Source organism: Podarcis bocagei (genome assembly GCF_964188305.1).
Source record: "Podarcis bocagei genome assembly, chromosome: 8".
In the NCBI taxonomy this organism is placed as follows: domain Eukaryota; kingdom Metazoa; phylum Chordata; class Lepidosauria; order Squamata; family Lacertidae; genus Podarcis; species Podarcis bocagei.
Window position 1 is genome coordinate 86,563,069 of NC_138133.1, and position 26,470 is coordinate 86,589,538.

Genomic DNA, 26,470 nt, shown 5'->3' on the forward strand with positions numbered 1-26,470 from the left:
TCGGGGGAATGAAGCAACATTAATCCCCTTAGCCCTTTTTTAAAAAAATGAATTTCTTCCAATTGCTTAATATCTTCTCCACACATCACAATGTCCGGATTAACAGTGTGGCTGGAGCCCCAGTCCAGGAGGTGTAAAATTCTGTAAAAATTGGGATAGAATGACAAAAATCTCTTGTGCCTTCATGGGAAAGAGTTAAGTCTTACTAAATTACTGTTTTTGCATATTCTGATTTTGGACAAATTTGATACATTTGTTAAGGCTTAAGTTAAAGAAACCACATCGCATCAAGCAAGCATGTAACTAAAACTGCTTAAGGTACATACACTGCATAAAATGCTAATTCTCCTACATTGAGTTTTTATAGATGAATGTATAGAGTGAAGTATACTCTCTATAATATATATATATATATGTATGTATATAATGAAATGGAAACTCTACAGCATTACTAATGGGAAGAAATAATTTTTTAAGTTTTCCTCAAGTGCTAATTTTATATTTCTGTATATCCTGGAAGCCTGGAACATTGCAACAGAGAGGCAGCAAAAGGATGTAAACTATTTCTATTTAGTACCATTTTGAAATAAGGCCCTTCACTAATCTCTCTCATTAGCTAATCAGGTTTTTTTCAACAATGTATTTTGTTTCTTCCTTCTTGGCAAATGAAATATGCACGATAATGGTGTTCCTAGGCAATTATTCCCTCACCGGGTAGGATCCAGACCCAAGTTTGCTGAACTTGGGTGCCACCGCCAAGTTATTATTACTATTCATTACTGCATTTATGTCCCGTCTTTTTGTCCAAGGAGGTGTGCTTGGTTCGCCACATTTAACCCCCACAGCAACCCTGGGAGGTAGGTTAGGCTGAGAGAAGACTGTGACTGGCCCAAGGTCACCCAGTTTGCTTCATGGCCGAGTGGCGATTTGAACCCCGGTCTCCCAGGTCCTAGTTCGGCACTCTTAACCACGACACCACACTGGATCTCAAGTTAATACTGGGTTAAGTCCCGTTGATTTCAGTGAAGTAACTTAAGTCTGGATCCAAGAAACATTAGTAAATTAAAAAAATACTACAACTGCTTAAACTAAACTACAGGTTAAAATTAATCCCAGGAGATGTCAGTTAAATCTGAAGTGTGCCAAAGCTTTTTAAGATCAGATTACACCATAAACCCTGAAACATCCTAACTTCCTACCTCCAACTTCATGGTGCAAAACACTCTCAAGTCTATTTTACTATTGTGGATTAATAGCCATTGGTCATAATAATCGCTTGCTAGAAACTGAGTGGCAAGTCTCGGTTGACCAGGCGGGGGCACACTTGGCAAAGGAGCACAGCCGACCCCAACTCCAACCCTATGATAAGTGGGTGTTCAATATGTACAGTACACCTTAAAAAAAGGACGCTGTGGCTTTTGCAGCACACGGAAAAATGAAGAAGAAAAAGCTTCAGAGTCAGCACACATCCTGAGGAAAGCATGGCGTCACCAACAGTTTGTGCAAAGGACTCGGTAGAAAATGGGAGGTAGGGAAAGTAACGTTACTATGCAGTCTGTCTCCCCACTTCCTTTTGCCTCTTAAAAAGAACTGAAAAGGGGCCCACAATACTGCTTTCTCATCATAATCAGAGGTAGTTTTTTTGTTTTGTTTTGTTTTTAAAGGAGAGCAACGGGCCCAAATTCTTTTCCCAAGAAGTATTTCTTCCCTGGTTGTAATCTTGAAAAATTCACAGAACTGAGACAGCTATTTGCATGCACTGTTCTTAAAACTCTCTATAGAAAAAGCTGCCATGAATTCGGAGATCTCTGATATCTAGGCTCACTCCAGAGGCAGCAGCAAAATTGTTCTTCCCTTCCAGACTGAGAATCAAAGTGTCACATATCTCAAGCAACAAGCTCACTCTTTTAGGGATATCCTTAATGTGGGATAAAAGTTACTACACCCTTATGCTCCTTCATGGAGTTCTGCCAGATTTTGAACAGCTGACGGGAAAGGCAGGAGATTTTTTTGCATTGTAAAGTAGTATTTAAAGTAGGATAGTTCCCGTTTGACAATTTGGTTGCTTCAGCAGACTTCAGCAGGTTTTCAGTAACTTAAATCATAACCCTTGCTTGAAGTCTCTAGCCCTCAGCGTCATAAAGCCTTATGGACACTTCTCTCAGCCTTAAGTGGTTGAAGGGACAAATTACATCAATCTCTGGCAATTTAGCAGTAACACCCTTCTTCCCCAAGTTTAAGCCCTCTCTTGTAATTCAGGGTCAGTACAGATGCCATGCTGGTTCCCTTAAAACCATGATTTGGCAACATGCGTAAGAGCCTAAAGGTCCATCGACACCAGTATCCTGTTTCCTGATGGCTCAGGTGCTTTCAGGAACTCCACCAGCTTCAGACGGCGGTGGAGAAGGGGCAGACAAAGAAATAGGCTTCATTGTGCAAGCCAGTGTTTCCCAACCTATGGGTCATGAACCACAAGAGTCGCAAAGCCTGTGCAAACGAGTCACAGGCTTTATAAGTAAGCCCAAAATAAATATTGTTAGTAACCTTTAACTGGTATGATGAATGCCTCCTGCAACTTTTCATTTCGTTGGCATATCATTGACGCTTGTGGCAATAATTTTATGGGTCACCACACCAAATAAATTCGGAGTTGTGAGTCACCGTATCAAACGAACCACTGGTGTAGGCTATACCTCAGTGGCTGACCACACATTTTGCATGCAAAAAACCCCCGCCTGGTTCAGTTCCTGGCATTGCTAAATAGAATTGGTGGACTCCTGCTAGAAAACCCTGCAGAGTTGCTGCTAATCAGCCTAGGCAGACAATATTGAACTAAGTAGACCAATGGTCTGTCCATTTTAAGATAGCTTCCTACATTCCACACCTAGTGCCACACACCCAAGTAGGCTCTGAAATTGTGCTATTTGAACTGCCATCTTCCTTTTGCCACGTGACAACCCACATTTGAAACTCCAGGGAACATTCAAGCACAAACTGTGATACGGGACAGCAGGGTCTGTTGCTCAAAGACAATCCCCAAGGGATTCACATAGCTCTATGGATCTCAGGCTTCAAAGGATGGGAAAAATTATGAACAGATCTGTTTGCAAACTACTGGTGAACATGACTATTGAATAGTACAAGCACTGTTACTCTCCTGAACGATGAAACTTATGATGACTTGCATTAACTATCAAGTAAGTAAGTAAAGTAGGTAAGTTATGGATAACAGCCCTATGACATATCCAGTGACAATCTTGATAGCAATATGTGTATGTATAAATGAGCACAATGAATTCGCTCGTCAGAATAATATTATGATTACAAGACAGCTTTCTACAGTTTAGTTTGAGATAAAAGCACCTTATTTGCACTCACTTCAAGATCTTGGGTGTGACCAAATTCTCATACCGTGAAACAGAACACACTCATAATATAAAACATTCAAGAATATATATATATTTGCACATTTAGAGTTTATATAAGTTAGTGACTTGTGTAGGGAAAAATAGCATCTTGAAGTTCGAAGAAAAAATACCTAAATAGAATCTCAAAAATATTCAACACATAATGTCATCCTAGGTTCAAAATAAGTTTGAAGCACCTTCATGTCACCCTCTGTTAAAACAAGAGACCTTATATATTATTTTACATATGTGTGCACATCTGGATTCATAGCTAGTATGCACGAGAGAACTTGGGACTTGTGTTTTCAAATGGCAAGCCCTCATATGCAAAAGAAGCAAACCTCAGCTGAAGCAAAAAGGGAATCTTATCATTAGCCTGTGATATGGAATAAGGGCCTGCCATTTAAAGGGAGAAGTACATGCCCAAGACCCTAGGGGGTAGCTTCTTAGATCCTGGCCAAACATCCCATGCACACACATGTTCCTACACCTAAGGCATTCAAACATTTCTTATTGGAAACAACAGTTTGGGGGGGAGGGTTGCAAATACAGGGTAAAAGTGGACCCGTCCATGATATCACTGCAATTCTTCAAGCCATATTAAATTCATTAAAAACAACAACTTTCTTCGCCTTTGCAAAGTAGGCAGCATCCTGTGGGTTCTATCCAGACTGCTTGTTCTGATAAAGGATGCTATAAGACCCCGTATGGCACTTGGCTTCTCAGATTAAAAGCCAGTAAGTTCATAGCGACTCAGGTCCTTTGGTGAATTTTGGCTACTCTCAGTAATGTTAAATCACATCTCAAAAAAGGGGGGGAACGGGATATTCTAATCTCTTTCGAAGTATGAAGGAGGTAGTCTTTAAACTGTACCAGCTTACTAGTTGAAGAGTCCTCTGCTGCAATCTGGCCGTGCCGTTTTAATTCTATGACAATACTTCAGGGATCATCGTGAAAAGAAGAGACATTTAAGTAGGGTGGAGTCAGATACACAGCAGGCCAAATGAACAGGCTTAACATGGGGTGGGAGGGCTGAAATAACTTCGCAAACAGGGCAGGGGCTTCTCTGTCTGCTTTAAGCGTGCCAAAGGGTAGTTCAACAGAAGTCGGAGCCAATTACTAACAGGTACATTTGCAGCCCAAAGAATAACTGGCCACAGAAAGATCAATTCACAAATCACAAGCTATCCAATTCACAAGCTATCCATTTGGGCTGCCCGTTTAATTAGTATGGAGAATTCATACAAGGTTGAGTGAGAAAAGCTCCGTCAGGTAAGCAGCCCTATGGCACAGAATGAAGCCCAAGCCCACGTTTTGCCCTCTGTCCAATGGTTTCACATAGCCGCTGCAACAGTTTGGCTGAGCCCAAAGCCACGTTAGAGCAGCCAAATGAATCAGATGCTGAGGTTCTCCACCAGTCATTTTTCTTGGCACATCTCCCAATCTGCATTCTTTGTAACCAGACAGCATGGCCGACTGGTCAAAAAGGCAGTGATAAAACTGCAGGGCAGAGAGCTATGTATAACTGATTATACCAGTGCATAAAATCGCGGGGGGGGGGGTAAATATTTTGCAAGCAAAGTGCATTTTGGAAAGGGACAAAAAAAAATGAAGCTATGGAGTGAAAGCAGACAAAACTTCACTAAAATATATAAAGCAAATTTAGCAAACTGTCCTTCAAGGATTTGTTGGCTACATACAAATGGATAAAATGCAGAAACTAAATATGAGCCTTTATGTTCCTCTCTTAATACTGTAAAATCAGACACTCACTCTAGAAATACAACAATGAATGTGAAAATTTCTCCCTTGTCTCATCCTAACGCTATGTACAGTATTGTTCCAATAGCTACAGCAGATGCAAACAGAAAACCCTTTACAGTAAAAAAAAAAATAATCAAAAAAAAATCAGTGCAATTACATCCTGCTTGAGTTTTTCCTAGAAATTATGGCCTGGATGCTTTTAGAAGCGAATTGTCAGTAACTACAAATGCGAAAGGAAGATATAATGCATGGTGTCATATGCATGGATCTTAGCCAGTGCCATTTCAAAATAAACAAAGCTACCAAACAAAAATAACTGCTTTTGGAGAAACGAATTATAACTGGAACACAAAACTTTAATCTACAACTGCTACCTACTAGTGACAACGTTTACATTCTTTTCCTTAGGCAGAAAGACCTTATGGCTTAAGTAATGTCACAGGAGTTGTTCTCTGGGTTATATCACATGTGGCAAGATTTATACCTAGAACCCCTAAAGCAAAGGACCAAAATCTCATCCCAAAGTGTCAGTGGTCACAGATGATGTGAAAGACCTGAGACCCCGAAGAGCTGTTCCAGACTCGGTGATAATGAGCTAGGTGGACGACTGATCTGTCTGAACTGGTAATAAGGCAGCTTCCAACCAACGCCCAGAAGTGAAGACGGGACATGGGACTGTGAAGCGTTGCTAAGCACGTGAGACCTAGTTCATTTCTCAAGGGGGTGGGGAGAGACTACGCTGACTTCAAGAGATAAGGCTTGACGCTCCTATTGTGTGCTTGCATATAACTGGATACTTCCAATCCCACCTGTTCCCGATAACTGTTTTTCAGCTCCGGGGGTGGCAGCCTTAGACAAATATATATGTGTCAGATTGGTAGGCGACCCAGGAGCCCATATTAATGTTTAAGCCAATCCCATATCCAACAACCTAGATCAGAAAGAGTGAAGACTCATAGAACTATCTCCAAGAAATTGGAGCTACTAAGATGCTGCCATAGCCTAGGTCACAACAGTCTACATGATGCTTCAGATGTTGTTGAGCTCCCATCATCTCAGACTCCTGGTTGGGAGCTGGAGTTCAACAGCACGCAGAAGGCACTAACTACGCTGGCTCCTCCTAACTTATGCAATCTTTTTTACCTACCTGACTGCTACATGTTATCTGAATTTTAGATACAGGCAGAGGCAACTCAAATAACACAGGTAATCTCCAGCATGTGCAAAGCTGAGGAGGAAAAGGAGAGAGGGCGTTGTGAGAATTCTCATCTCCCCTGAACAAACCCATCACAGCTCAACTTGAAGTCGCCACATGCAGCCACACAGTATGTCCTTACAAGTCAAGACTAGCAGCACACACACACCCCTTGGCAAGTTTTTAGATGTGAATTATTCCGGTGCTCTAGCCATTGTTATAATAAAATTCAACAACACAGCCTCAAATGTGCTGCATATCCCAATCAAGTCAGCACCAGAACAGTAATGAAAGCTAGGCAGGGGCTTGATTGCTCCTGTGCTCAAGACCCAAAGCTGAGGAGGAGAGGCAAAGAACTTGGCTGGGCCCAATACATGATCTAATGTCAGTAACAACTCTAAAATGTGGTGTGGGGAGGAGATCTGGCCATGGCTGGCTCTGTCTCTCACTCCCGTTGTCATTTATCTCCGGCCGACAACCTCTGAGCAAGCAAGGGGCAACCATGCCAATCCTCATATGCTCCAGAACGCATCCATGTTCTCTGCATCAAGAATGCATATTTTTAAAAGGCACAAGAGACCAATTATAGTGTGTTTTGCTTTTTCAGATAAAATGGCTTCAGTTATCATTGCTGGTTCATTGGTTTGCGCTCTGAAACAGAAGCAATTCCATTGGTTGCTGCTTTCTTCTTTTTTTACATCCCAATACTGCTAAAATTGTAAAGCAAACAAAAACAAAAAGGAAACTTGCACACTTGAATTCTATAGGGTGTTTCCACCACCCCTCAAATCTTCCCACGATAGGAGGTTCCTTACTTGGCAACATGAAATTGACAGCAAAGCAACTGGTTTTGCTAGGGCTGAGATGTCAGCCCCTTGTTCTTCTTTTTTGAGACGTTACAGGAATTTATAAGCATCAAACAGGCAATAGCACAGATAAGAGAAGTGAGGGGGAACCTGCAGTCCAACAACATCTGAAGGGCCACAACTCCCGTCCTCCCCAACCATTGTCCAGCTAGCTGGGTCTGATGGGAACTGCATTACGACAACATCCAGATTGTTGTATGTTCCCCATCCCTAGCACAGATACACATCCAGAAGAGTCTAATCCTTACAGGTGAAGTTTGAGAAAGGACTGCAGCATTTACAGGCAATGCAACTCTGAAACACCTGCTTGGCTACAACTGAGGGCTGATGCCATTTTAAAAAAACAATTATGGAGGTCAATCAGACCCAGTTTTCTCTGCATGTGAAAAGGGAACAACTTTTTAAAAAAGGAGAAAAAGAAGCCAAATTCCTAACAGAACCAGTTTTATTACAAATTGATTCCAACAATAAGTAGATAAAATTTAAAAGCACTTCCAGGTATATGACACAACCCTGGACTCCCCTCAGTTTTTTTTTGTAAACTATTCTCCTTTGTTCTCATGGAGAATATTTTGGATAAAAGTGTATGAAATCATTCACCTGAGATATTGCTGTGCTTTCAAGAGTCATTGTAGTAAACAGCTGTGTAGAAAGATGTATTCTTTGTTTCAAATTGGAGTTTTGGTTTATGCATATATTATAAAAAGCAGTTCCTGTGCATAATCAGAGTGCCCTATCTTTTCAAAGTGCATTGTCAATGGTTCAAAAACGAGCTTTACAACCCCTCCCCCCAATGCTGAATCTTGCTAGACGCTAGTTCACCATGCATCTAACAATAAGAAAGGGAAAAAGCCTTTAAAAAAAAATACAGTATACAAGATAAAAAGAAAGAAAACAACATGCATTTATCCTTTCTGCCACACAATGATATCTAACTTTCAGAAAACGGACCATATTCCTTCTACACAGGTAGAATACTCACATGGAATTGCTGCACATTCCTGTGACAACATTAATTCTTTGGAGAAGGGTCTTCACAAGCCCAGGCAACAATTGTGGACATGCATCTGCAGTCTGAGAGTGCTGATTCAATGAAGATAATGGAAACGGAAGAAATGAAAAGTGACTGGCAGCTAGCACCTAGAAGATAGCCGCTACTATTTTAGCTCGTTGCTAGTTAACAGCAGCTGCGGTAAAGAGCTCTTTGCATTGACGTGGCCGCCCAGTTCTGAATAGGAAGACAAGGAAAATTCTACCATCTTGGCCCACCTCCTTCTGCCTGATGTAGCTTCAAGATGACAGAGAAACAAGGAACTAGCGAATTACTGTCACCTTATGTGCCAGCCTAGAACAGAACTAGCTTAGATTAGCTTTTAGAACCAGCTCGTTCACCAACTGAACAGTGGTGAACCCCAAATATCTCTTCACATTTCAATCGCTTCCCTAACGCAAGCTGGAAAGTGCAACAAATCCAGGAAGAAAAAGGTAAGATGCTATAAATTCAAGGAGGAGATGTTGCGATCTGCTTTTCGCAGCAGAATGACAGAGACCCTGACTGGGTCCTGTTTTTCTTGAAACAATCAAGCTGCTGGAACTGAGGTGTCCAGAATTTTAACACACACACACACACACACACACACACACACACACACACACACTTTAAACAAAAGGAAACATGACATACTCATGCCTCAAAAGCCTGTCTGTTGTTCCAGCAGATCTGTTTGGCATTATGAGGCACTGCTTACTAGGTGCAGACTTTAACTGATGTACAGCATAAATTAGATTCCTAGAATTTAACAGGCAACAAAAAAAATTGAGCACTCTGTTGCCCAGGCATCAACTATCAGTTCTATAATACCGTAACAACCTTAGCACAGCCTGATCCCATTTCCCCCACTTCTTGAATAGAGAAATGGAAACAAATCTTGCAAAGCAGCTGTTCTGCTGTTCAGGAGAGAAAAAACAAATTCGAATGAATCTTAAGATGGTTTTACAAGCATAAAAAGTACTTAACACTGACTTGATGTGTTTAGCTCTTTTCTTTCTTTTTGTAAACTCCAGCAAGGTCAGATTAGGAGGGAAATTTCCTGGGCTTTCTTCGACAGTATCTTAGTAGTGTTCCTGTTGCCATCATTAGTGCAATGGTATTTGTCGTTAGTCACCTATATGAATCTTGTGCAAATGTACAGAAGCTTTTATTTTTAAGTAGGTCTCTGTTTGAATTAATGCTCCTCCAAAGAGAACGGCAAACCTCCCCCACCTCTTTCTATTCATGTTACACAAAACAGTTGACACTTCACTGCCCAAGTACACACCAGATCTCTTTCCTTTCACTTCTCTGTCTCAGATGATCGAACAGGAAAGTAATTTTTTGTGCTTGAATGAATCAAGAACTGTTCCTTCATGCCTAAACTACTGAGTGTTAGATCTACTGAGCTGGATGAGCTCAGCAAGCCCTTCCAAATATAAGCTAAATAAAACGATATATACACCAGGTAAATCTCTCAACCCTGCCTCGTTAAGTCAGTTGCATATTCCTGCTTTTGAAAGGTACAATACACCAAGCATTGCTACAGCTTGTCCTCTATTCATTTCAAAGAGATGTGGGTGAAACATCACACACAAGGCCTGTTGAAATGAATAGAGAACTTGCAAAAGCTACGGTTGGTGAATTCCAACCCAAATCACTAGTGTCCCCATGATAAACTTCTCATCTCAAATCCAAAGCATTCCTGAATTTATGATATGTTAACAGAAGTAAGTTGAGCTGATCACTCCTTAGTAAATAAAAATAAATAGCATCTAGTCTATCATGTTAATACTGTGAACATATATAATTTTTACATTAATTCAAACATAACAGTGAAAAAGATTGTACTGTATCACCACAGACCCGTATTCTTTAGAAAAGCTTTGGAAAATTAAGTGTCACAGTCCTATAGGACAAACTCCATGATTAGTAATCAAAATGGATTTTTTTTAAGGAAAAAAAATACATTTTTAATGGCACGCTTTGCTAATCTTTCAATGGACCTAATAAAATGTATAATAAACTCCTTTTTCTTCCTGAAATAATTCCATTATTCATTCTACGAAAAACTTAAAACAGCACAATGAGAGACATTCAAGAACTTCAAAAAATACTTTTTTGCCCATAGACCCCCACAGACTGTTCATCTAGAAGACAGCAAGGGGCAAACCAAGATTCTCCCCTTTTGCATCTCAATACTAAACCATTTGTGAATGCATCCAAAATGACTGAGGATTTAAATGGCACCGAATTAGCACTTCATTTTCTTTTCAGGAATAAAAGCAAAATTCATAGGTTTTCCACCAACCCATTAAGCCTGATCTTAATTGGGTATTTTCAGATTAGTTACAAACAAGTATATCTGTAGAAAGGCATAACTAAATGAAAAGTGTTGTTTTTAGCCCTGAGATCACAGCTCTAGATTTAGTTACAAAAGGTGGGTTTTGATTTGTTTCTCTTTTGTTCCTTTCTTCCTGACAAGCAGCTTCTGATTTTGGCAAATCCAAACTTCTCATAGCTGTGCAATTTTGTACAGGTCTGCAGTTTGCAATCAAGTCTGAAATTCCGGACGGAAGGCTTCCTTGCAAATGAAAAAACAATACTAAAAATTAAAACCTAATAAAATTACGATGCATCACTCATTGCTGGCTGTCGCTGTAGCTGGGGCAACTGTTGGTCTAAGTGCAGCTGGTCTCCTGTGAATCCAACTTGGAACTGAGTTACTTAAAGCACTGCAACATGTCAAGCGAAGTACATGGTGCGCAATGTATCTTGATGAACCTGAACGGCTTTTGCAAGTGCTTGATGATCTCTGCCATTGCTCTGACCAGACGTATGACTCCCTTCGGCACTAGAAGATAAGAGGGGGAAGAGGAAAGACAAAACTCACTTTATTTATCTACCCTGAGATAATTTTCCACTTAAGGCAATTCTGATGTTTCTAAACAGTGTATTCAGTTCGTATCAGAGCATCTTTTAAAAATTAAAAAGCATGCACTCTACAAGAAATCTAGCACACTTAGGGCCCATTATTAAGCCAAACTCTTTTCCCTGAGCAGGGGAAAATTACAGGCAACTCCAGCTGGAGAATCAAAAATCTCCAATTGGCTCCAGTTCACTATGCTAAAACAAAATGGTTCTTGGTCTGGTACATCTGCTGTAGGAATACTGCTAAACCTGAGACATCCCAAAACTGTAACATGGTTTGAGTGTGAAAGGACCCAGAAATCAAAGATGTAAGGACAGGTACACATATACACACACAATAATATAACCCCTTTGAAAAGTTTCAGTTACTCATTGGTACTTACTTCTGTAAAGCTATGTATAGGATCGCACTGTCATTTGATTATCTATTCTCAATACCATCCTACTATCCTAGCCATGGTTGTTTGAAGATGCAATTATCTTCCTATATTGATGGATTTTTATCTGGATTTATTTTATGTTTATCTAATTTTTAATTTAATCTGTTGTTCACTGCTTCGTGGGCCTTTGGGTAGAAAAGCAATAAATTAATACTTTTTAATAATGATGAATGACAATTTGAATGTCTCTACATAAAAAATGTGGTTCGTTGTTATTATTAATCACAAGAAAGTGAGCTAGAAAATACTTTCATGGAGCTAGGTAAAGGGACCCCTGACCATTAGGTCCAGTTGTGGCCGACTCTGGGGTTGTGGCGCTCGTCTCACTTTACTGGCCAAGGGAGCCGGCGTACAGCTTCTGGGTCATGTGGCCAGCATGACTAAGCCGCTTCTGGTGAACCAGAGCAGCGCACGGAAACGCCGTGGAGCTAGGAGAAGCAAATTATACAGCCTCCGGGCAAGCTACATACAGACTTGCACTCTGCCCATTTCCATCAGTCCCAAGCAGGTTTCTCACCTATCATGTTCTTTATCCACCAGATGATACCTGGCTCTGAAGGCAACCAGGTGTGCATAGTATGCTGGTGCAGGGATTGAAACAGAACGAGTACAGCGTACATATGTATGACACAGTTGGTAGGTAAGGATTTGAAGCTCATCTGAAGAGAAACGATTGTCATCCCAGAGAACGTGGTAATGAGATGGCCTGCTTGTCCCCTGAAAAGAGCACAAAGAAGCAGAGGTTTTCTCCTTCCACTAGTCAAGACCTAAATGGACTGAACACACCACACTGAATTTCTATAAGCTACCCTATGAATAAATATAAATTATATCTATATATATATAGATTAAATAATTCCTTTCATTTGAAGGAACCTATGAGTTTCATTCAAACCCCGCCCAGAAGCTTAACTATGATTTGTTTATTGCCAACAAGTCACAATCTGAAAAGCCATGCTTTGTTGTTGGCTAACAAATCTTGGTTTGTTTTAGCTATGGCATGTTAGGTGCAAACTTTGAACACTTTCATAACCAGCATTTGGCCACCTCACCTCAGACCATCACCAAATTACAAAGGGACAAGGCAAGAGCAGCTGGAAAACAAACCAGGCTGTGGAGAACCAAGCCATGGTTTGCTTGATCGTCTTTGCGATATTTCGAGGTTAACTCGTGGTTTCTTAAAACAAGCCATGGCTTAAGTGTTAAATGAAACCAGGCCAATCTTAGTACAAACCTATTATTGTTGTTGGACACAGAGAGGTGCCCAAGACAGAGGAAGCTCAAAAGAGGTTTGACACATGCTGGGCTATAAGAAAAAGATTAAGTGAAGATAATTTGGTTCATCCCACTTTTGGAGTGTGTACCAATTCAGAATTGCTAGTTTAGGGGTTGACACAAGCTTCTTGGACCAGTGGGCACATTTTGGAATTTTGATTTTGAGTGTGCTGGAGGCACCAATCACAAAACATCTGCTATGGTAACATGGAATCCCTTCAAGATTTCTTTTTTAAGTAATGTTTCTTTTTATACTTTCTAAACATTTCATGAACCCCTATTTTTTCCAGGAATAATTTTAAAATATATTCTCGTATGATATACCATTTATTTATTTTGAATATTTATAAACCACTTACTAAAAATAAAATAAAAATCTCCAAGTAGTACACACGTTCAATTATATATGAAATATAACTAAAATATACCGTATTTTTCGCCCTATAGGACACACTTTTTCCCCTCCAAAAATGAAGGGGAAATGTGTGTGCGTCCTATGAGGCAAATGCAGGCTTTCGCTGAAGCCTGGAGAGCAAGAGGGGTTGGTGTGCACCGACCCCTCTCGCTCTCCAGGCTTCAGGAGAGCCCCACCGCCAGCCCCACAAGCTCGGGGGACAGCGGGGAGGCGGAACCCCGCCATCCCGCCATCCCGCTGTCCCCCGACTTTGTTAGAAGGCTGGCGGGGGGGGGGAAGCCTGCTCCTTCCCGTCGCCAGCCCCACAAACTCGGGGGACAGCGGGGAGGAGCAGTGCGCCATCCCGTTGTCTCCCGACCTGGTTTGGAGGCTGGCGGAGGGCTTCCCCCTCCCCCAGCCCCGCAAGCTCTCAGAGCGATGCCAAAGCTGCATGCAGCTTCGGCATGGCTCTGGGTCCCGTTCTGGGGGCTGGGGTCGGGGGAAGCTCTGGCCCCAGCCCCGCGGCTGGGGGGGGGGAATAATTTTTTCCCCTTTATTTCCCCCCCCCCCAAAATCTAGGTGCGTCCTATGGGCCGGTGCGTCCTATAGGGCGAAAAATACGGTACAAACCAATTAAAAACAAACATACATAAAACAAAACATTTAAAACAAATGTAACTCAATGATGCAGCTGGATAGGCTTGCTGAAACAGAGATTTTCAGCAGGCATCTAAAGCAGTACATAGTGAAAGCACTGGCCTAATATCAATAAGCAGGGAGTTCCAGACCACAGGGGCTGCCACACTAAGGGTATGTGGTACAAGGAAGAATAAATAATAAATCTAGGACACACACAGCTAAAATGCACAGGAGACAGAATAGTCATAACACAATTGGTCTACAGAATGAGATGACACATTAAGAATATACCTGAATACCAGCATGACTACACAGATAGAAGTCAAACTCTGAAGGGTGGGTGATTTTTGTGTCCACTGTTGTACCTGCTGGAATGTTTCCACTTTTCCCGACCTGTGCAAAGGAAAAATAATGAGACTTAAGCTTTTGTTTCTTCTCGTCTGTACTATGAAGCTGCAATACAGGAGCAAGCAAATGTGCATTTGCTTAAAAGGTTGTTTAGATGCTACAGTATAAATGGTTGATGACCGTTTCTATTTTATGATCGGCGTCTGCTGGATGGGGCTGGGCTACTTATTTCAACACCTGCAAGCTGTTGCTTATTGTCAGCCTCTTTACAAAATGCGTTACCCACCCTTTCATTTTTGTCTGTACAGAAGAGTCTGGTGTGATGCCTTTTCTGCACAACAATGAATGTGATTCCAGGCTGGTAGTCTTTTTCTAGCTTAATACATGCTTCTCTGATAGCCAGCAATTCATGATGGAGGACCTACAGGAAAAAAGAGGGGGGGTTGCAGGAAATGTAACATTCTGAAATGTCACAAACACATAGACACTAGTAGGAAAATGCATTTAAAAAATAATAATCTGACTGTTTACATTTTCAGAGCTTGCTTCAGGTATTTCCCCTGCAGCAGAACAGGTGATCTTAAGACCTATCCTACATTCTTCACTTAATGAGATTAAACGAGATTGTTGAGAACTTGGAGGAAGATCAACATTATAATAAAAACCTGTATAGGTCCAGGCATGCTGCAGCGTTTGGCAAACACCACATTTTCCAGTGCTGTTAATCAGCCACATATAGACTTTCAAATCTAAGGTTCAGACAACACTGAAATGAAAGGTTTATGGATAGAGAGCGAGGGCCACGGACCTTGCCTGTACCCTTCTCATGTGCAAATCCCCCCAGCCCCTTTCTGTCCAATTGCAGCATTATACCCTCCCAAACTAATTTTGAGAACTCAGCCTTAAAAAAGCTTCCATATACATATACAAACCCCAGAGAGATACCATCATAGCTGCAACAAGAATACAGTAAGCCCACAATTCTGGAGATTGTGCCTAAAGCCAAAATAGGCAAAACCCATTGGATTCAATGGTGGGTGGGAATGCCAAGTAATTTTTTCCTGGAACCTGACGCCTTCTCAACCCCTTCTAATTATTTTTTTAAATAGCCACACATGTAAAGCTGAATGAACACAAGTTGCGGGTTTTACGTATTCAAATAGCTCTGTTAAGGACTGATCCTATTATAATTTCAAGATTTTTGTGCTGGGGCACTCAGTGACTTTTATTCTTACAAACAGGTGTGCCTGGGATCAAGATTCCTTGGCTCAGTGGTCAGCCATTATCTGTGGTCTGCACTAAGCTCCTCCCCCCTTTCTCGAGTCTCCGGCTCTTGCCAGAGAGAAGAAACAAGCAGTGAGAGACTCATGTTGTCTTCTGCAGAATAAAGGCAGAGGGCTCTTCATAGAATCATAGAGTTGGGAGAGACCACAAGGGCCATCAAGTCCAACCCCCTGCCAAGCAGGAAACACCATCAGAGCACTCCTGACATATGGTTGTCAAGCCTCTGCTTAAAGACCTCCAAAGAAGGAGACTCCACCACACTCCTTGGCAGCAACACTTCTATCAGCTCACACCAGGAAGCATTATGGCTGGGGACTTCTGCCACTTCTTCAGAGCACAACATAATACCACCATTTTGATGGAGTGTTGGACAACAGCCTTGGACCTGCCACACTTGCCCAGCCTAAACTACCTCACAAAGTTATTGTGAGGGGAAGGAGCTACCCCCAAAGTCCTTCAAAGAAGGGTGGAAATACAAATGTAAGGAATAACCATGCATCAACAAAAGCCATCTATGCAACCTTTCCTAAAACAATGCTATACAAAGAACACAGCAAAATGTAAATATCAAAAGCGTATGTGGGGGGGAAGATAACCTGTTGGAATTGCCCCTCAGAAACACCATCTCTGTAGAAAATAATCCGAGTTGGTTTGAATCGGGTTGATTTGTAGAACTGAATGAGCAGCTCCCTGACCATGGCAGCCAAGTCTTGGATGATCTCTTGGCGGTGCTGCTGGACTCTCACAGTGGCACAGTATCGATTAGGGTGGGCATCCATACTACCTACAACCTGTTGGAGAACAAGAGAGTTGTTTCAAGGAGCTGGTTCATCTAGGAATATGGGGTAGAAACAGGAGTTACCTCATATCCCTTTTCCAAGCAAGTCTTCCAAGATCTTTAAGAAGAGTTTGGATTTGATATCCCGCCTTTCGCTCCCCTTCAGGAGTCTCCAAGCGGCTGGCATTCTCCTTTCCCTTCCTCCCCCACAACAAACACTCTGTGAGGCGAGTGGGGCTGAGAGACTTCAGAGAAGTGTGACTAGCCCAAGGTCACCCAGCAGCTGCATGCGGAGGAGCGGAGACGTGAACCTGGTTCACCAGATTACGAGTCTACCGCTCTTAACCACGACACCACACTGGCTTTAATCATTCTAAAGGTGGCATTTTACTGAAGTAAACTTCCATTCAGTCTGCTAGGCTATCCTGTGTAGTTGCCACCCTTTCCTTACAAGGAGGGAGGCAGGTGTTTGTCCAGCAGCATGGTTCCCCCCCTTCCAAAAAAAACCATGCAGATTGGGGTTTTCTATTCCTTCCATGCCTAGAAGAAACAGAGGCTCTGCAACTATCCTGAAGCTTAACAGTGTCAACAGGGAAGACAAGACAGACGTGTATAAAATTTGTGTGGTATGGAGAAAGCAGATCTCTCTTTCTCCCTTTCAAAAAAATTCCAGAATTCGGGGACTTAGGCAACTGTAATACTACTATGACGCACTGAATGCAGAGAAACCTATCTGAGTAATATGATATTTAAGGAGTATTCGTGAAGTAGGTACATGTACCAGCCCAACAAGCCTGTCACATCCTTAGCTCGGCTACAAGGGCCAGCCACTAATTTACATCCAGGTTTAAAGAACCCACTGTGACCAAGGAAGGGATGTGATATTGAACCTTAAGGCACTATTGTTTCACCTTGCATCTTCACCTGAATCATTTGCATGGGGCAAGAAAAAAGACACATTTGTGAGTCCTGCTTGGGCTCCCTTTCAGTGAAGGAACAATGGACCAGGAGCAGACTAAGCGTCAACTACTGCTGTCATTATTCTTCATTTCTCACTACCTGGCTTGCAAATAGAAACCTCCGTCTAAAAAGGATTAAACTAGCAGAAGGGAACAGACCCGGAGTCTACAGCCACTCACTACAAATGCACGGGAAAGAAGAAGTCTTGTTTCAGCTCCGGGATGAAACCTTCAAAAAAAACCTGCCCCCGACTGGACAGAGTAGATGGCACCACAGTGTTTTGGTCCACTGGGGGGCACATGAACAAAAGGAACTGCTCCCTTGCTAATGCAACTACTGAAAAACACTGTATGTGCGGGGGGGTGGGATATGTTTGATGTGACCGATACACAGTTTACTCACAGCAGCAATGGATGGTTTTTTCCCATCTCCAGCTGGTGGATGAGTGACATCTGCACCCAGGAAAATTACAGGTTGCTGAAATACTGGAGGCCTAAATAACAACAAAAAAAAAAAAAAAAGATACCGAATAGTCACATAGTAAGTTAACAGTCAGTATGGTAAGCCCACTTTTTATTGTTCCACGGTGGCATTACCAAAGAGGCAGAATCGGAAATGGCTTTGCGCTAAGCTTCTAAAGGCACTCCAAAGTGGCAAGAATCTGGACTGCTTCCAAGTGCCTCTGGAATGCAGCATGATGTCAAGGGCAAGACCTGCCCTTTCCTCAATTTGGGGTGGGGCAACTACTGAGGCCAACCAAAATTTGTAGACATGCCAATAGTACATGTGGATGCAATGTACACCCTTTACACACACCCAACATTGATGGACCTGTTATTCAATAGCTGCTCCCCGTTTTAAACTTGGCAAAGAAGAAAAGATTGCTTATCTTTACGAAAGGGACTTATACTTTGGTTCACAAACGCATGTTTCTCTTAATTAGTGGGAAACAAACAGACAAACTTTAAAATGGCATTTCCCATTTAGTCACTCTTTGGGGCATTACCAGATATATATGCTTAATATAGTCAGGACTTATTTTTGCAGCCTCTAAAGATGTGTGCCCAGTTTTGGTTTTTTTTTACTCCCCCCATCCCACTATTTCAGCTTGAGACACACCCAGCCCTAGCATGTTTATCATAAATGCAACTCTTAACAATCCCTCAAGCACAACGCAACAAGATGCAAATTTCTTTCAAGTCTAAGCTATGTATTATTTTTCATTTGTTTTATCCTGGCCATCAGGATTCAATGAACAAGGCAACTTTCATTTTGTGCGCGCTCTCTCTCTCTCCTCCAGCTACAGAATTAATCAAGCATTATGTGTATCAGATTCCAGGTTTTTAGTCTCAGTATAAAATGTTAATTAAAATCTAGCCATGGAAATAAACTTTTTTTAAAAGCAGTCCTACAGGACAAAAAAAAAACTATGCTGCACTGAATATAGCTATTTCTCAGAAAATTAGGATGCAATGGATGTGCACATTTATAAACTGTCTATTTACTCAATTGTTTACACACAGGAAACCCCTTACCTTCCCTGAGGCAGTAAAATGTTATTTACTCCTCCCAGTTTGACATTGATCTTTAAGCACAGATTGGAAAGTGTCTGTGGCGTCGTTCTCTGCACATTTTTCATCTGCACACACTGTGTGGCCATGCCGAGCACAGTATCACCAACACGCTTCACCTCAGCTGCCAAGTGAAAGAGAGACCCAGTCAAGTCACTCTGGCACAGAAGATTATCAGACTACCTCTCGATATGAAAATAACCATACATTAAAATCAGGAACACCAGAGTGTTTTCTACAGATGTCCCTGTCATCTAATACAAGTTGGGGGGGGGCGGTTCTTGGGGTGGGGGCTTCTCAGTAATGATGGTGCTCCGATTCTGGATGATTGCCCCAAAGAGACTCAGCTAGAGTTTACGATCATTACATTTCAACACCAGGTAAAGACATCTTTATTTCTCCTATCTTATTGCTTTACAGATGCTGCTTTAAGATGTACTGTCTTTGTCTGTTATTTCACCAGTTTTGCTGCGTTTCTCTCCTTTTTTTTTTTGCAAACCTGGGATAGTATATAAATACTTATAATAAACAAACAAGCCTTGTATATAACTGTAAAATACGCCATGTTATCAGCTTTCTGTGGAAAAGGGGTATGTTCAAAATAACATATATTAGTCTATGAAATGAGATAATAATAATAATAATAATAATAATAATAATAATAATAATAATAATAATAATAATAATTTATTATTTAAACCCCGCCCATCTGGCTGGGCCTCCCCAGCCACTCTGGGCGGCTTCCATAAAAACCAAAAATACAGATGTGATTAAAATAATGCTGAGGGTTTCATTTCAAAGAATTATTGTACACTAATGAGCATGTATGCCTATTGCTGTTATTCACCTTTCAAAATGATTAGGCAGGTCTCTGACAACATTTATAGAATGGGCTTCTGATGCTTAGGTGATCTTGACAAAAAGACTGCTCAGCAGCATACACACAGAAGTGAAATACCACACACACACACACACACACACACACACACACACACTATTTGTATGCCACCTTTCCAGACTTAAATCCATGCTTAAGGCGGCTTTCGACATGAAAAAAGTACATGCGTACAAAGATAACAAAAATTAGTCATAAGCGACAAGCAAAATGCATCAAAAAGCACACAACCAAACTGAACCATTTCCACATGGCTTAATCATAAGATGATCTAAATATAAAGATTAATATCAAGAGCAGCAGCAACAAAAACCCATTAAAAAAACCCCCTAATTCCTCAGTTCAAGAGTCTGTTTAGCAGCCTCAATTACTGAAGCTGGAGTCAGCCAGGGCCCCACCTTCCCCGGCCAGGTGTGAAATGGCCTGCAAGACAGGGAGCAGCTCTTCCAGGACTCACAGCCAAGATAAACACAAAGCTTTCTTCCCCTGATGCTTATCATGCTACTTCAGAAAAAAAGTGCAAAGCCGAACAGTCAATATTGCACTGCACACCAGAGAACTACATCAGGCAGTTCCTCTGGGAACAGTATGCGGCTGCATTAAAGGAAACCTGTACAGAAACATCTAGAACACTATGAAATGCCAAGGCAATAAAAGGCCACACTGCATCAATTTAAATAGGTAAGTCAAATGTAACCCCTATATACTGACCATAAACTGGAGTTTTTCCTGGCAGAATGACTACTACGAGCTGCAATCCGGCGTAAGTGTTTTTTAGATGTCGGAACATTGGTTCCACGCTATCTGCTCCCTGGGCATATTTACAGAAACAGGGCTGACCCTGGATGGGCATTCCTGCATCTCGTGATATCTTCCTCAGTTGTTCTGTGAAGGACCTAAGAATAAAAATGAATCAAGGCACACATTTAAAGGAATGGAACCAGCACTTGACACTCATTAAAACCAATATAGCCTCGTTGGCTTGAGTGACACTTGAGTGTCTGCAATTTCCATATTTCTGATTATAGAACTCTTCTATTTCCATCCTTGGGGAATCCTCTAAACACTCAGGCCTATATACTGCTGCCAAGCAGATTCATGCCAATTCCTTTCCCTCACAAAACAGCTACACTCCTACATGCAAGCAGCTGCACATACACTCCAAGGAAATAAGCAGTGTCTATATTCCCAGATACGAATGCGCACTTCAGGTTTCAGGGATCAAAACTCTCCTGACAGTTTATTATCAGTAGTAAATTTGGAGTGGTTTATAAATAAAACTAGTATTTATTTACCAAAGTACATGGAACCTTACAGTTTCAGAAGCAGGGGACAAGTCCATGGCCAAACACTTTAAGGCTGCAATTCTATGCATAAATGCTTGGAAGTAATAGCCCTGAAGTCAAGTAGAAGTCCTTTTCAAATTATGGTGCCTAGGTGCGGTCTTTACATTTTTGCAGTTCCCATTTCACCCTAGTCAAATGCAACCATCTAGCCTTAAAAGTATGCAACATTTCTAATACGTATCTGAAGAAGTGTGCACGCGCACGAAAGCTTATACTCAGAACAAATTTAGTTGGTCTCTAAGGTGCTACTGGACAATTTTTTAGTTGCCAATAAGTAAATGAATACAGTGGTACCTCGAGTTAAGAACTTAATTCTTTCTGGAGGTCCGTAACCTTAAACTGTTCTGAGGTACCACTTTAGCTAATGGGGCCTCCCGCTGCAGCTGCACCACTGCCACACGTTTTCTGTTCTCATCCTGAAGCAAAGTTCTTAACCCGAGGTACAATTTCTGGGTTAGCGGAGTCTGTAACCTGAAGCATCTGTAACCTGAAGCGTCTGTAACCCGAGGTACCACTGTATTTATTTGTAAGAGATATCTGCTCCCCAATACTTCAATTGTATTACAGTGGTGCCTCACAAGACGAAAATAATCCGTTCCGCGAGTCTCTTCGTCTAGCGGTTTTTTCGTCTTGCGAAGCAACCCTATTAGCGGCTTAGCGGATTAGCGCTATTAGCGGTTTAGCGGCTATTAAAGGCTTAGCGGCTAAAAGGCTATTAGCGGCTTAGAAAAAGGGGGGGAGCGAAAAAAATCGCAAGACTCGCAAGATGTTTTCGTCTTGCGAAGCAAGCCCATAGGGAAATTCATCTTGCGAAGCGCATCGAAAAACGGAAAACCCTTTCGTCTAGCGGGTTTTTCGTCTTGCAAGGCATTCGTCTTGCGGGGCACCACTGTAGTTGTATTTCTCATATTTCTGGAGGACTGCATAGTTCTGCTGTTATGTTTAGAAAACTAATGACATGCTTAATACTTTCAGAAGCTATGAGAACACATTCAAAATCACTACCTGAACACGACTTCAATCCCTAACAAACTTACTTAAGGTGGACTTCAGTGCACTGGCGCTGTGGAGCAAAGCAAGCAATTGCCCAGACCTTGATTTCAATTCCAGTGTGAAACTGTTTGTTCCTCATATCCCAAACCCCTTGAACTGGTGTAGCTATTGCTTTGTTCTAGAAAGAGAGAAAAAACATAGTAGTGAGTGGTTTACTGCACGAAATAGCTCTGTGCTGCGATGGCTTTAAATACACAGGAACAAAATAGCAAGCCTGTACACATTCTGGGGAAACCATTAAAAAAAGAAAGTCTTCCACGGTACACCAAGGCGTCTTGATCAGTCTCCCCCTTGGCCAGGAGTAAATTCATCCCAGACCCAGAATAAACCATGACTTCCGATCTCTGTATCCTTTTCCCTGCACACAACAAACTACATGTACAATCATCCACGAGCTATATTGGTAACATCAGTGGAAAAGACTGTCAGGGTAACTGCATCTATTGACAATACATATTTTTTCTTGGCCAAATGCTAAAGGGCACCATTTGAGACTGCAAGATCGTCTACAGTATCACTGGAACAACTCCAAGAGAAAAGTATGTGCAAGAGGTTCCCCGCACTGAAACCTCTCCACTGGGAAGAAATAGGGGGACAAGAGAGTAACCCACCCTCCTGTAGAGAGATACTCAGAGTATTCACACAGCAGCATCTGAAAGCCACACACAGTAAAATCTGAAACTGTGGCAAAGTACAGCACTAACCATTATTCAATGTCTTTACATACAAACCGGGGGGGGGGGTGATCACTGCAGATCCCACAGGATCTTGGTTTACATACCCTGCCTCCATAGAGAATTGAAGGAGGCTGCAGGACCCGCCCAGTCACATCCGTCATTTCATCTTTCACCATTATTCCAAATTCACGAACGAAAGGGTCAGTATTAAAACTTGCACTTCGCATCTGGAAACGAAAAATAAACCAATGACGAGACAAATCCTTGATTAAAATACAATTCAAAACATCAAATTTGTCTGGATATGGCTCAGAAAACAGAGTGGGAATGAGCAGTTTCTGAGAACTGAGACTGAAGGACAATGTTATATGAATACCTGCTGCTTTTCGTCACTTATTGTTCCCTGGCCTTCAGCCCCTCTTACACAGCTCCACTTTTCTACTATATTCCTCTCTGTTTGCTAAAAGGTTATCAAGCTCTTTGAAAGTCCAAACCGGGGAGGCAGTGTTATGTTTAGTAAATGCACCAGACATAGATGATTTATGCCAAGACCAGAATCTGTGCTTCCTTTTTGCACACCATTATACAATTATTTTATTATTATTATTATTATTATTATTATTATTATTATTATTATTATTTACTTATGCCCTGCCCATCTGGCCAGGCCTCCCCAGTCACTCTGGGTGGTTCCCAACAGGATATTAAAAACACAATAAATCATCAAGCATTAAAAACTTCCCTAAACAGGGATGCCTTCAGATGTCTTATAAAAGTCAGGTAGTTGTTTATTTCCTTGACATCTGGTGGGAAGGCGTTCCACAAAACAGGCGCCACTACCGAAAAGATCCTCTGCCTGGTTCCCTGTAACCTCACATCTCGCAGTGAGGGACCTGCCAGAAGGCCCTCAGAGCTGGACCTCAGTGTCTGGGCTGAGCGATGGGGTGGAGACGCTCCTTCTGGTATACTGGGCCGAGGCCATTTAGGGCTTTAAAGGTCAGCACCAACACTCTGAACTGTGCTCGGAAACATACTGGGAGCCAATGAAGTTCTTTCAGGACCGGTGTTATATGGTCAAGCTATGCCCCAATTCCAGGGACAGAGGAAGAGGACTCACCAGTTTACTAATCTCTTCTTGACGGTCAGGTGCTGATCTAGCAGTTGCTCTTATCATAGTGGAAGTTTGATTGTCTGTCAGCTTCTTTATACACCTCTGTCCTGCCACTATGTTGCATACCTGTACAAAGACCAAACACAAATTAGTTTTTTTAAAAAAAATATCCAGAGGAATAGACATACTACTCTGTAAAATAGCAAAGAATCTTATAGAAGCTTAAAACTAACAAGATAGACAGCGATATGAGGATGTTAGAAACTGTTATTACATTGGGATTTGAGTGATAGCCCATTGAAGGAAATAGTCAAGTTCAAACTTACTAATCTTTGGCAGTACCAAACATTTGATTGGGCCTCAGATAAATCAGATCTAAACAAACAACCTTAAACATACATTGTAACTTCATGTGAAGCAGTCCCCAAAAGGCATAACAGAGTCCCATTATCTTCTAGGTGTTTACAAACATGCACCACACCAGGTCATTTGAGGGAATGAGAAGCCACTGCACACCCAATATCCCCATCGAGCCACCCCTTCACTTGGCCAATGCCATAAGATCAGAGCTGGTCTGGATAAAGGAAGCAACTTTCCACTGAATAGGCTCTATAAGCACTTCTGGCATTGGTTTTATTCTCCCCTACTATGGAGGGAAATGGCAGCCAATAGGAAACAGCTTTTCTACTCCAGCTGGCCATTAAAGAACTTGTAACTAAGAACTTGTATGTGAGCTTAGATATTTCCTCCTTCCTCCCAATTCAGTGTATGTGTGTGTGATGCCTTTTTCCTCTGTAAGCCTGATCTGAAAGTCTTCTTTGGTTAAAGAGCAAGGTTAATATACCTTAAATAAATAAAAACGTATCAAATTTCAACTAAACTACTTCGACAATGATGGTGGGGGGAACCTGTCAGAAATATGGAGTAAGGCCGACCCTCCTACACAGAAAAGCAATGACTTGCCTCTAGAGGGAGATATGTGTGTTTCTGCTCCTGTCCAACTTGTAAACATGGAAGATGAGGGTATCGTAAAACCAGCTTGTGCCTATCTTTAAAGTATTGAGCTACAGTGCATTCAACGGTCTGTCCACTCTCCTGCTGAAGCGGGAATCTACGGAAAGTCAAATGTCAGGAGGGAAATGCAAGTTAGTGATTTCACAAACTGTCCCACAATGCAACTTTACAAGGGCTCACATCAGCCTCCAGACACTATATAGTCATAATACTTAAACGCTTTGCCTTTTCCAGCTCCCAGAGACTAAGTGCCTACAGGAAGCCACAAAAGGCACTTTCACTGTTTCTACGTTCGTTGGCTACAGTCAAACCACGTTATGTTTCTAATAGAGTTTCAATCACCCTTTGAAGATAAATCACAGCAGTTATAATTATCCTTAAATCAGAAAACGCTACCCAGATAATGTATTCGGCTTCTTTGAATATGTCATAATTGAAGCTCCTTCCATGTTTTTCACTGAATATCTGAAAGAAGATTTATACAAGCTTCCAACATCTGAATAAAACCTGAAGGAGCAAAATTAAATCAGCCTAGAAGGGTCTGGAACAAAAGGGACATGCAAAGCCTCAAGGAAGCTGCTTTTTCTGGCATTAGAAGAGGCAATATTTAACAAGGGATGTCACCAACTCAAAGTAACTTCTTCAAGTTCTCAATCTTGTCATATATCCATGGAAGGTTTATTGTCAATGAGCACGAAAGAAGGTGCTGCATCAAATAAGTACAGAGGAAGTAACAATTCTTAAGTAATTGCAAAAAAATCAAAAAGCAAATATTACGTTTGGTGACTTGCTGGTCGTCTGGTAACATTGCATACTCGGTATTTTCTCTTCATTTGCCCGCAGTGAGTGATTTCCACCTTCAGACCTAATGATTTAGGAGCATAAGAACTCAGTTTTGTTTCCTAGAAAATTTACTAGTACACATTCGAAAATTAATAGGGGAAATGGTTCCATTTGAAATACCTTTTTTAAAAAACCAAAGCCTGCATTTCAGGAGACTTTATTAAATAAACATTAACTACATTTTAACAATATGATTACCTTATTTCCAAATGACTTGGGTTAATGTAAGCTGAACAAAATTTAATCACCTGGCACTTTAAGTAGGCCCCAATCCACACCACCAGGCACCAACCAGGAAATGACCACATTTGGACATTGCCTGGAGACACCACCTGGGGTACTCTCCTTTTGCTGCCTGCCAGCAGGGAAGGAGCCCAGCTGTTGTGCCTTAAGAATGTTTCAAAACAAAGCCCTCCACACATGCTTAAGCAGGAGTGAAAACTGAATATGCTTTTATACAACTGGGTCATAACATTCATACATGCAGAAGCCCACAGGAATTACAAATCTTGGGGAAAATCAAGTCCATTTAAAATATGCATCAATCAAAACCAGTTTGGTCGACAGCAAGAATGTTGATCTCCTTACAGCCCTAGTTTAAATTCCTTCCAAACTGAATGACCAATTCATTAACAATCAACCACATTCT

The 26,470-nt window shown here is 41.5% G+C and overlaps 1 protein-coding gene across 3 annotated transcripts in view; it reads right to left on the reverse strand.

Moving 5' to 3' along the window:
• Positions 1-812: 812 nt before the first annotated feature.
• The window catches only part of AGO2 (argonaute RISC catalytic component 2), a 48,557-nt gene continuing 22,899 nt past the window's right edge, over positions 813-26,470 (reverse strand). For all 3 annotated transcript variants that reach the window (XM_081204495.1, XM_081204494.1, XM_081204496.1), the window contains 13 exons: positions 25,756-25,843; positions 24,928-25,075; positions 23,971-24,090; positions 22,958-23,080; positions 22,161-22,294; positions 20,489-20,673; positions 18,847-19,006; positions 17,714-17,804; positions 16,170-16,364; positions 14,576-14,710; positions 14,233-14,334; positions 12,151-12,350; positions 813-11,116 (listed from right to left, as the gene is read on the reverse strand). In XM_081204495.1, coding sequence (XP_081060621.1) covers positions 11,008-11,116; positions 12,151-12,350; positions 14,233-14,334; positions 14,576-14,710; positions 16,170-16,364; positions 17,714-17,804; positions 18,847-19,006; positions 20,489-20,673; positions 22,161-22,294; positions 22,958-23,080; positions 23,971-24,090; positions 24,928-25,075; positions 25,756-25,843 — 1,790 coding nt within the window. In that variant the 3' untranslated portion in view covers positions 813-11,007. The remainder of the gene's footprint in view (positions 11,117-12,150; positions 12,351-14,232; positions 14,335-14,575; positions 14,711-16,169; positions 16,365-17,713; positions 17,805-18,846; positions 19,007-20,488; positions 20,674-22,160; positions 22,295-22,957; positions 23,081-23,970; positions 24,091-24,927; positions 25,076-25,755; positions 25,844-26,470) is intronic.